The following is a 12,478-nucleotide window of genomic DNA, read 5'->3' on the forward strand; positions in this document are numbered from 1 at the left end:
GGCTTAGACCCCACCCAGTGTTTCTGCCGAAGGTGGTCTCCCCCTTTCACGTCAACCAGGACATTGCCCTACCGTTTTTTTACCCAAAGCCTCATGCTTCCCCTAGGGAGCAAAGTTTACATACTTCGGATGTTCGGAGGGCACTGGCTTTCTATATGGACAGGACCAGACCCTTCAGAAAGTCTCAACAGCTGTCTGTTGTGATAGCAGACAGGATGAAGGGTCTTCCGGTCTCTTCCCAGCAGATCTTCTCCTGGATAGTGGCCTGTATCAAAGAATGTTACAAGCTCGTGGGGGTGCCCGCTCCCCTGATCAGAGCCCACTCTACCACAACACAGACTTCCTCAATGGCATACTTGGCCAGGGTTCCTATCCAGGACATCTGTAGGGCAGCTACCTGGTCCTCGATTCATACATTTACAGCACGTAACACTGTCAGGGCTCCGACCCCACCACCTTGGCTTTGGCTTGTATTCACCCAAATTGGAATGCACATGAGCAATCACTCGAAGAAGAAAAGACAGTTACCTGTTTTGTAGCTGGTGTTCTTCAAGATGTGTTGCTCATGCCCATTCCAAAACTCTCCTGCCTTCCCCACTGTTGGAGTAGCTGGCAAGAAGGAACTGAATGGGGGGCGGGCTGGGCAGTGCATATGTGGGTTGCCATATAGGTGCCACTCCAGGGGGCACCGCACCGAACCTATGGCTAGTGGCTAGGGCAAAAAGCTTGTGGCAATTGGGCATGCGCCAGCAAACACCCAACTTGGAATGGACATGAGCAACACATCTCGAAGAACACCAGTTACAAAACAGGTAAACTGTCTTTTACAATTTCTGCTATCAAAAATACTCAGAAAATATTCAGAGCAAATTATGTCTGAGTTGAACACACACATATATGCCATACATGTATGATTTAAAACTGCATAGAAGCATTAATGATTTCTAGTCATGAACTTCTTTTCTCTTTCTACATTGTCATAATGGTCTTTCTGTGGCTTTTTATTACACTAAGAAGGTACATGTATTGCAAAATACTCTTATTAAACATATATATTAAACTTATAGGAAAAGTATAGTAAATTAATACATAGATATGTAAATTATTAGTCATTAATTAGGTCCATAAAATGTAATATATCTTAAAATACACATCTTTGTCTTAGGTGCAGATACAGACATTTATGAATACTTGTTTTGGAAGAATTTTGTCTTCACAGCATTCGCTTCAGCTACTTCAAAGGTAATGAGAGTTATGCTTGCAAAACATTTTAAACAAAAGTGTTAATTTCAAAACAAGGGACCTAGTCTAACATAATGTATTTGTGTCTTTATGGACTGTGCAAACTTAGAAAAATAGGCTTTCAAACGTACTTTCAAAATTCCTCTGTTTCTTATTTTCATGAAAATCCCAGAAAAGCTTGTGTAGGATTTATTGTTTGAGCACTTTTTGTCACATTCTGTTTTTTGTATACTGCCTGTATATCCAGCCTAGGCTATTAGAACTGGTGAGACACTCTTATTTTGTTCAAAAGAACACACTCTCATTTTTGAATTTCATTATAATCTAATATAGGTTTCAGAAACTGAATATGCCATGTCTTCAGCACGAAATAGCACATACTGTTGGACTTATTCTCCACCATTATGTAGCGGAACTTGAAGCTACTAAAAAGGTAATTTTTTTTTTTCTGTAATTACATATTTGGAATATTGTGCAAGAATGAAATCTCTAATATTTAAATGTACATGGAGCTCTACCAGACATTCATAAACCTGAATTACCCACCAGGAGAAGTAAAAAAACAAATGGACAGAGCCAGACAAATACCCAGAAACCAGCTACTTCAAGATAGGCCTAAAAAACCAATAGAACACCAGTGGTCTTTACCTACAGCCCCCAACTCAAACCACTGCAACATATCATTAAAGACCTACAACCCATCCTTAATCAGGATGCCACACGCCTGAAGGCCCTGGGTGACAGTCCTGTTCTCTCCTACAGACAACCCCCCAACCTTATGAGGAGTATCACCAGCAACCACAGGCTATACACAATCATACCAGTCCTGGAACTTTTCCTTACAACAAGCCCCGTTGCCAGCTTTGTCCACATATCTATTCTGGAGATACCATCACTGAACCTAACCAGGTTATTCACAGAATCACGGGCACATTCTTATGTTCCTCTTCTAACATCATATATGCCATCATGTGCTAACATTGCCCACATACTTTGTATATAGGACAAACGGTAAACACGCTTTGACAAAGAATGAATGGACACAAAACAGACATCCAAAAGCTCTTAACTCACAAGTCAGCCAGCACTTTAATGGAGTGGGTCATTCTGTTAATGACCTGAAAGTCTGTATTTTACTGAAAAGGAACTTCAAGAATAGCCTACAAAGAGAGAGTGCGGAACTCTCTTTTATATTCAAATTCGACACATTAACACATGGTCTGAAGCGGGATGTCAATTACCTAGCCCTTTTCAAGGACTCTTTTACACACTTTGTTTTATCTGACTCTTGACTTCCCCCCCATCCTACCACCCATCTTCTCTTCTGATTTGCCCACCTTGATTACAATTTTTCTGATTTGTCAACCTTGATAACTATTTTTGGTTCTCTGTGCCTTAAATATTGAGTCTATTCTGGTATGGCTGTGATCTGAAGAAGTGGGTCTATCCCACAAAAGCTCACCACCTAATAAATTATTTTGTTAGTCTTTAAAGTGCTACTGGACTGGGTTTTTTTTTTTTTTTTTTTGCCATTTCCATGTAAATGATCTATAAAGAACACATTCCTCAAATTCCTTCAGCAGGACTGAGCTCCTGCAGCCACATTCCTTACTTTGTCATATTTGTGGGAATGCTCTTTCATGAAAATTTTACAATTTAAACAAACCAAATAATTATACTATCATTACTTAGGTTGGGAACATGAAAATACATAATCATTTAGCAATAACCAGTCCCTGATTTTACACATCAACCGTTCAAGCACAAGACCACATCAGATGTCAAAGATTTTTTATCTAGCTATAGAATGAGGTTTATAAATCTAATTATTTGTTATACAAGGTCACTTTATACTGCTCTGATAATGTAAAAGGTCTTTAGAGTGGGAGTAAATTATATTTCCATTCCATTTCATATTTACATCTGTCACCTTCACCTGACTAAGTGGTGCAAATGAGAATCAGGCTGTGGGTGTCTAATTAAGTTAACTGTTATCCAGTACAGAGAGTATTTGTACCATTAGATTAGTGTCAATAGTTAGCTCTTTGATTGTTTTAAAGCAAACTATTTTTGAATAAAAATGCTTCTCAGGAGAGAATTGAGTGTAGGTAATTCCATCCATAGTTTTCCAATCCTAGAAAATGTGGAATATGAGTAGAGCCAGATATTACTTCACAGTAATGTAGCCATGCTGAAAACAAGACCTCTGTGCTTCTCTGCTTTGGAGCAAAAGAGAATGTAAACTCCCCACAACCAGAAATATGGGAAATTGTGTGCACGGAGGGCATAGGAGATTTTTGTTAGCCATTGGTCCATATATGCTTTCTACCAGTACTGTTCTGTTTTGTGCCCAAGTTATTGATGATTCAGTATTGTTGAATAACAGGCTCAAATGGAAATACTTAATCAGAGATTACCAGAGATTAGTGCAGCACTATACAGAATACAGAAAGAATAAATACATTAACATTCTTTGATGTAATAAAGAGCTGGGTCTCTCTCTCTTCCCTGCAACCAGAGGGATGCACGTTTTTCTTCTCCAGCTAAATGCCAACACCAGTGTCACAGAGGATTCTTCTTCGAGTAGTGTCCTGTTGAGTGCTCCACTCTGAGTGTCAATACATCCTTGCACTGGTGCTGAGAGTCTTCTATAGCTGTGGTTTCCCACACTGTTCATGGGCAGAAGCATCTCCTCATGCTATCTATAGCGTGCATGGCACGGGCTCCTCAGTTCCTTCTCTGCTGTCCTCAGCTGTAGATAGAGCTTCGTCCTCTCTGTGAAATGAAGACAAATTTGATATTTAGTTACGCTGTAGTTAAATATTTTAGACAAGTTTTTATCCCTGTTAAGGTTAACGTTAACAGAGAGGTAGCCATGTTAGTCTGTACTCCAACAAAACAAAGCCACAGAAATGTAGCACTTTAAAGACTAACAAAATGATTTATTTGGTGATGAGTTTTGGTGGGACAGATCCACTTCATCAGATCAGGATTTTTGTTAGTTTTAAAGTGTTACATTTCTGCTAGGTTAACATTAATTAATTGAAAAAAAAGGTTTTAGTAGTGTAAGGGTTTTCTTTTTCTTTTTTTTTTTTTTTGCTGTTTCACTGCAATGCTGGTTTCCCTGGGCTTTAAGCCGTGTGCCACTTGCAGGGAAGCCATGCCAGGGTCTGATGGCAATGCTTCCTGCATCAAATGGCTGGGTGAGGAACATCAAACCCAGACCTGTACCCACTGTTCCTGCCTTACTGTGAGGGCTAGAAAGGACTGAGCCAACAGGCTGAAAACCAGCCTGTACCAGAAATCTCTTCAACTCACATCCCTGGAGCAGCTGCCTGCTAAAGACTTGACACAGGAAACCAAAGGTATGGACTCTAAATGTTCCTCTGTCTTGATCGGCATCCGCCCTGCCTCCTGCATGTTCCTGGCCTCCAACATTGTCTTTACGGGGCTATGCCATCAGAAAAATTTGTTGCAGCTTCCCCAGCACAGTGTTTGCTGGCACCAATGAAAAGGGTGCTGTTGGAACTGACCCATAAGCCATTGGCACCCCTGACGCCATCGGCACTGCCGGATGTAGCTGCCTCAATCCCAGGGCGCAGGGGATCTTCTAAGGCCAAGACACTACCTTCTGGGCTGAATGTGGAGTGTAAGTGGCACTGCTCCAAATTGCAGCACCGGTCTCAACACCCTTTGGGCATGGCACCGTGTAGCACCAGGGCTGATACATCTCCCTATGCCCATGTGACTTTGAAGACTGGACTGAGACACCACGGAGATATCACACTGTTAGAACTGCAGGCGCCCGAGCACATGGTGTACCTGCAGCTGCTTCCAACATGGTTCACGCACCATCATTCTTGTCATCACAATCAGGCACTGCAGTGGTCTTCATGGCAAGCCACATCCCCCCACTCCTATGTACTGTTGGCACTGTTCACTGCCTCAGGCGATTGTCGTCGTCGCGCCCCGCCTCCCCCCCGCCCCCAGCAGCACCTTCTACATTGGTACCATATCCACTATTCCAGTGCTCTGGCACCAAGAACTCCTTGTCAGAAGACGGACATGGATCCCCCTTGCACCCCTTCTTGTTCTCGCCAGATGACGCGGTACTGATGGTGTCACTGCCTCCTTTGGATGATTCTAAGGCTTTTCAGGATCTCTTCTGGAGGGTGGCCCTAGCACAGGGAAAAGACCTGCAAGAGGTCCTAGTAAACGATGTAGGCTCCTCTACACCCTGCAGCTGCCTTTTTCACCCTGAGTGGCATTACCTGTGTACGAGGCCATTATAGACCTCACCAACATTATTTGGCAAATGCCAGCCTCCATACCCCCTACAAACCAAGTTGTTCTGTTCCACTCCCAAAGATAAGCTAAGCAAAAAATGTGACATTATGGGTTGTAAAGTTTATTCATCTGTCAGCCAACTATGCAGCCATGCCGGCCAATTACAACCTCCTAAACTACTCTAAATTCCAAGAGTTGATCCTGGCCTTGCCAGAACAACAACGCCCGGCTGTCATCATTGTTATCTGCGAGGGGCATATCATCACCTGAACAGCCCGCAATGGACGTTGTGGATACAGCAGCCCAGGTCACGGCGTCCACTGTGGTCATGAGGTGTACATCGTGGCTTCAACTGTTGGAGGCTCCTAAGGAATTACAACAGAAAGTGGAGGACCTCTCCTTTGATAGGCTGCATCTGTGTGCTGAAAAGACTGATGAGGTCCTCCATTCCACGAAGGATTCCCACACCATGCTTTGTATGCTGAGCACATTTACGCCACTGGTCAAGCGGGCCCACTACTCCCCCACCAAAGACCACGGAAGCATTTCCAGCAACAACATCAACAACATTTTGAGCCCCACCAACAATATAGGTCCCAGCAACGATGACCAACAGCAACAACAGCAGCCCTCGGCATCTCACCCTCAACCATCCAGGCAGCAGTTTTGAGGTTGTGGTTGACAATCTCAGGGGTCTTTCTGGTCCAACCAACATATGCTCTACGAATCACCCTTTTCATTACTGTCTTCACTCCTTGTCCACTGCTGGGTTGCCATTACTTCAGACAAGTGGGTTGTAGAGCTAGTGGCCCGGGGGTATTCTATCCCATTTATCTCTACCATGCCTACCTGCCCCCCTACCTCATTCCTCTTCAGGAACCTTTCTCATGACCATCTTCTCAATCAAGAAGTCCAACACCTCCTCACCTGGGAGCTGTAGAACCTGTCCCCCATGGAATTTTGGGTCATGGATTTCTAGTCCATGTACTTCCTAATGCAGAAGAAACCAGGGGGATGGAGGCCTATTGTTGACCTCAGAAAGCTCAGCAAATATGTTCTCTATCGACAGTTCAAGATGGTGATTCTTGCAAACATTATCCCAGCTTTGGCCACAAATGATTGGCTCTCAGCTTTCAACCTATAAGACGCCTACTTTCACATCACTATCCACACAGCGCGTAGGTGCTTATTTTGGTTCTTGGTGGGGCCCCATTATTATCAGTACCGAGTCCTCCCATTCAGGCTCTCCACTGCACCCAGGGTGTTTTCAAAGACTCTGGCTGTTGTAGCCTTCCACCTGCACTGACACAGGGTCATTATCTTCCCCTACCTGGATGGTTGTTTCATAAAAGGTCCGTCATTCATTGAGACCCTCTAATTTTACATGTCACCATGGACCTATTGTTGAGCCTCAGCTTCCACATGAACTATGAAAAATCCATGCTTCATACCAAACAGATCCTAAAGTTCATCGGGGTGCACATAAACACCACTAACCTCCAGGGCCACATTGTTGCTGCAAAGGTTTCAGGCCCTGCACAGACCCAACTTGGTGGTACATCTGTCTCCCACCATCATAGGGCATGTATTCCTCAAGCTACTGGGACACATGGCTGCTACCACATATGTGGTCAGACTGGCCAGATGTCACATGTGCTGTCTTCAGTCATGGCTGGCCACGTGCTATGCTCTTGCCAGGCACCCACTGATGAAAACTGTGGTCATCCCACCACATGTCCTTGCTTCTCTCCAGTTGTGGACATGTCTGGGCAATGTTTTTCTTGGGGTGGTGTTCTGCCAACAGCTCCCATCAGTCACCCTTACTATGATGCCTCCCTTATGGGTTGGAGAGCCCATGTGGGCTCTTGCATCATGCAGAGCAAATGGTCCTTCACCGAACAGGTGCTCTACATCAACCTCTTAGAGCTTCAGACAGTCTATTAGGCTAGCAAGCACTTCCACAGGTACCTGGTGCACAGGATGGTCGATATCCTTACAGACACCACCACCTGCATGTACTATATCAACCACTGAGGAAGGGTTCAGTCTCCATCCCTGAGTGCGGAGGCCATAAAATTGTGGATGTGGCATCACATCATCCCCACTGCCTCATATCTACCCAGGGTGCTAAATATCATGGCAGACACTCTCAGCTGCTCATTCAGTGACCATCGTGAGTGGGAAATCAATACATCACCTCTCCATCTTATGTTTCGGCCTTGGGGCAATCATGCATAGACCTGTTTGCTACCCGAGTCAACAGAAAGTATCACCAGTATTGCTCCAGAGTGGGTCTAGGCAGGCACTCCCATGGGGATGCTTTCTTCTTCACATGGGATGCACCCCTCCTTTATTCATTTCCTCCTCTTCCCCTGATTCACAAGTTCCTGGTCAAGGTCAGACTCAAGTGAGCCTGCCTCATCCTGATAATCCTGGTATGGCTTAGGTAAACTTGGTTTCTTTACCCTTATTGGATGTCAGCAGTACTAACCTATTCCCTTTCCTCCTCGCCGTGACCTTCTTTCCCAGGACTTCAGCCATACTCTTCATCCTGATCTGATCAAGCTACAGCTCCATGCATGGCCACTTCATTGATGCAGAATGCCAATGTTGCATGCTCTGAAGGGGTAAAAAGGGTTCTTGTTAACAGCAGATGTGAGTCCACACATAAGTCCTACCTCTACAAGTGGAAGAGGTTTGCTCATTGGCTGGACACCCATCATCCTATGCCTCCCCATACTTCACCTTTCCCAGTTCTCCTTGACTACCTGCTGCATCTGTGTGAGTTGGGCTTGGCCCTTTATACGGTCCAGGTGCATGCCATGGCACTGGCAGCTTTTCACCGGGTGGATGATGGGATCTCATTCCTTGCCCATCCTGTCACCAAATGTTTTCTGATGGGCCTGGAAAACACCTATCCATAAGTATGCCCTCTGGTCCCTATGTGGGACCTTAACCACATTCTCAACTGCTTCATGAAACCACCATTTGAGGCCCTGGCGACCTGCTCCTGGCTTCATTTGTGGATGAAGGTCTTGTTTTTAGTCACCATAATGTCTGCCAGGAGGGTTGCGGAGCTTGCTGCCCTCATGGCTGAACCTCCTTATACTTTGTTTACAAAGAATAGGGTCACTCTTTGCCCTCATCATAAGTTTCTTCCCAAGGTTCCCTCTCCATTTCACCTCAATGGACCTATTCCCTTTCCAATGTTTTTTCCCAAAGCCGTATTCTGATCCCATGCATGTGGCATGGCATACCTTGGCTGTCCATTGGACAGTGGCTTTTTACATCAGCTGCACAAAATCTTGGCATAAATCTCCCAGGCTGTTCCTGTCCTGTGTGGAATGGTCCATAGGCCTATCTGTATCGTGCCAGCAACTGTCTAAGTGGATTTCCACCTGTATTCACACTTCATTGATGGGAACTCTCGGGCACTGTCATCACCCACTCTACATGGGCTGTCTTCTCCGCTACCACCTTTCTCAAGAACGTACCCCTTGTGGACATATGGAAGGCGGCCATGTGGTATTCCAGCAACATGTTTGCACAGCCCAACACTCTCTCATCTTCCATTGCTTCCTCCATCCAAGGCTACGTCTACACGTGCACCCAACTTCGAAATAGCTTATTTCGATGTTGCGACATCGAAATAGGCTATTTCGATGAATAACGTCTACACGTCCTCCAGGGCTGGCAACGTCGATGTTCAACTTCGACGTTGCTCAGCCCAACATCGAAATAGGCACAGCAAGGGAACGTCTACACGCCAAAGTAGCACACATCGAAATAAGGGAGCCAGGCACAGCTGCAGACAGGGTCACGGGGCGGACTCAACAGCAAGTCGCTCCCTTAAAGGGCCCCTCCCAGACACACTTTCATTAAACAGTGCAAGATACACAGAGCCAACAACTAGTTGCAGACCCTGTATATGCAGCACGGACCCCCAGCTGCAGCAGCAGCAGCCAGAAGCCCTGGGCTAAGGGCTGCTGCCCACGGTGACCACAGAGCCCCGCAAGGGCTGGAGAGAGAGTATCTCTCAACCCCCCAGCTGATGGCCGCCATGGAGGACCCCGCTATTTCGATGTTGAGGGACGCGGATCGTCTACACGTCCCTACTTCGATGTTGAACGTCGAAGTAGGGCGCTATTCCCATCCGCTCATGGGGTTAGCGACTTCGACGTCTCGCCGCCTAACATCGATTTCAACTTCGAAATAGCGCCCAACACGTGTAGACGTGACGGGCGCTATTTCGAAGTTACTGCCGCTACTTCGAAGTAGCGTGCACGTGTAGACGCAGCCCAAGTGTGACAAGCGGTGTTGCCTACTGTGGTAGTTACTGAGCCCCAAACTCACCTCCACACTGACTACTGCTTTATAGTCACCCAGAGTGGAGCGCTCATGGGGATGCCACTCGAAGAAGAAGAGGAAGTTACTAATCTTGTGCAGTAATAATGGTTCTTCTTCGAGTGGTCCCCGTGGGTGCTCCACAGTAGGTGTCGGGTGTGCCCTGGCGCTGCAGATTGGAAATTTCCAGCAGTCTCCATCGGGTTGCGCATGCGCCGAATCGTGTCGGTTGTTCGCATGCTTTCGGTTACGTGCGCGATCCAGTCCCCGCCAGTTCCTTCTCAACCGCCAACGGCTGCAGATGGAATCCGCTCTGGACTCCAATGCCTGAGAAAGATAAAAACTGTGTTTACTTACTGTTAATAGTTATTAGTTGTTAGTTTAGTTATTACCGTTGAAGTTGTTTGTGTTAGATGTGTATATAGTTTAAAAAAAAAAAAGAAAAAAAGAAGAGGGGAGAAGAACAGAGGTGGCCGCCTCAGGCGGTCTGCTATCTTAAGGCCACGAACGTTATCTGTTCCTGGACTGAGTAGCTGTTAAGTGCTCTATTAACATTCAAAGACTTAAACGCCCGGGCAATGTCTTCGCTGGGGTTTAAGAAAAGTGAGTCATGCCGTGAGGCCATGCCTGCCTCAGATGGGCATAGCAAGTGTATTTGTTGCCTTGGGGAGATGCATGTTCCACAAAAATGTCCTCATTGCTCTAAGCTTACAGCTAGAGCCCAAAAGGACAGGGAAATGAGGCTGAAGATGATTCTATTTGATAAGGTCCTCCAGCTTGGACCATCAGAGAAGCCCCACAAAGAAGGGCCCTTGGGGTTGCACAAGAGGAGGGCGGCTTCCCTAACCTCCTCTGTGCAAAAGAAGAAGAAGCTCTCCCCAGCTCAGTCCCTGCCGGTAACATCCGTGAGTGGGACGAGCGGAGCACAGGGCCCTGACCCGTTGGCTGCTCATAGCGGGAAGACCGCAGCACACGCAGCTGTGCAAGGGCCTCCAACCATTAAGCAGTTGGCACCGAGGGCCCCGCAGGCACCGGAATCGGCGGCACTGGCTCCCATGCACCGAGCATCGTGGCACCGACGGCACCGGAGCGAGGGTGCCCGGCATGGGGTCCAACGGTGCTGGAGGAAGCTACCCGCGCGGCACCGTGCGCAGCAGCACCGAGCGTGGCACCGACTACGGTGCTGAGGTCCCCGGCACCGCGGCAACTGCTACTCAGGAATGGGGAAAAGCAAAGGCCAAAACCTGGCACCGCAGCCCATCTCCGGACATCATCGCGTTGCCGTTATCGCCTAGCTCTCCACCCGAGATACACCGGGCAGCAACGCCAACAGCCTGCTTTAGACCTCCATCCCCGTTCCTTCAACCACCATCCCCCTGGCTCAGACAACTTTCACCAACCTCCAGCAGGGATCCCTATGAATACTATCACAGAGTATCTCCGCCATTGTCAACGTCATCTCAGAGGTCATGCCCTTCTAGGCACCATATGTACACATTCCGGTTGTGGTCCAGATCTCCATCACCGGGCCCTTATCCCTGTTGTTATGGCCGTCCTTACCATACGGGACACCGGCACAGGGGGTCCAGATCTGGGGGTAGATCCCCATCCACACCTCACCAATACCCCTTCACACAGTCTCACCCTGGGGGAAGATCACAGCTTTCCCAGCTGGAAATTGGTCCAAAGGCCCTGGACCCCCCTCCAGAACCCTCAAAAGAGCAAGCATACGAACAGAGTCAGGAACCTGAGGAATTAGAGGAGCTATATCATAGCGATGCCTCTTTGTCCTCCCCAGATGAGGTGGTTGTCCCCGGGGATATCTCTCCCCCGGACGACCTTAAGCAATTCCAAGAATTGTTCAAGAGGGTAGCACAAACACAGGACATTCAAATAGCAGAGGTGCAGGAAAAACATCATAAACTGAAAAAATTTGAGACCCCCGGCTTCATCCAAGATCGCCATCCCACTAGATGAAGCGATTATGGAATCAGCCACCAACATATGGCAGACTCCGGCCTCCATCCCACCCATGAATAAGAGGGTGGATAAGAAATACTTTGTTCCAGCCAAAGGCATGGAATTCCTGTTTAGCCATCCCCAGCCGAATTCCCTGGTGGTGGAATCATCACAGCATAGAGCCAAGACACCCCAATATAAGTCAGGAGGGTCACATAAGCATGCGAGGAAATTAGACCTATTCGGCAGGAAGGTCTATTCCTCCTCTACCTTACTACTGCGAATGGCAAATTATGCCGCACACCTGTCGAACCACAACTTCGACAATTATTCCAGACTTACCTCCCTCATGGATTTCCTTCCAGAGGATAAGAAACCGGTCCTCAAAGCAATCGTCCAAGAGGGCTACGCGGCCTCATGAGCAGGAGTTCAGATTGCGCTGGATGCGGCGGACACGGAAGCACGTTCCATAGCCACAGCAGTGGTAATGTGTAGGGAATTGTGGCTTCAGACGTCCGGTGTTCCCTGAGATCTGCAAACAAAAATCGTAGATCTTCCATTTGATAGACAAAGGTTATTTGCAGATTCAACTGACTTGGTCCTACACTCCAGCAAGGACTCGAGAGCCACACTTAGGACCCTGGGT

The 12,478-nt window shown here is 47.1% G+C and overlaps 1 protein-coding gene across 1 annotated transcript in view; it reads left to right on the forward strand.

Annotated features, from left to right (window-relative positions):
• Nucleotides 1-12,478, forward strand: part of DNAH8 (dynein axonemal heavy chain 8) — a 548,480-nt gene that overhangs the window by 83,559 nt on the left and 452,443 nt on the right. The window contains exons 14-15 of the mRNA XM_074989796.1: nt 1,166-1,242; nt 1,576-1,675. Coding sequence (XP_074845897.1) covers nt 1,166-1,242; nt 1,576-1,675 — 177 coding nt within the window. The remainder of the gene's footprint in view (nt 1-1,165; nt 1,243-1,575; nt 1,676-12,478) is intronic.

Source organism: Carettochelys insculpta, chromosome 3 (assembly GCF_033958435.1).
Source record: "Carettochelys insculpta isolate YL-2023 chromosome 3, ASM3395843v1, whole genome shotgun sequence".
In the NCBI taxonomy this organism is placed as follows: domain Eukaryota; kingdom Metazoa; phylum Chordata; order Testudines; family Carettochelyidae; genus Carettochelys; species Carettochelys insculpta.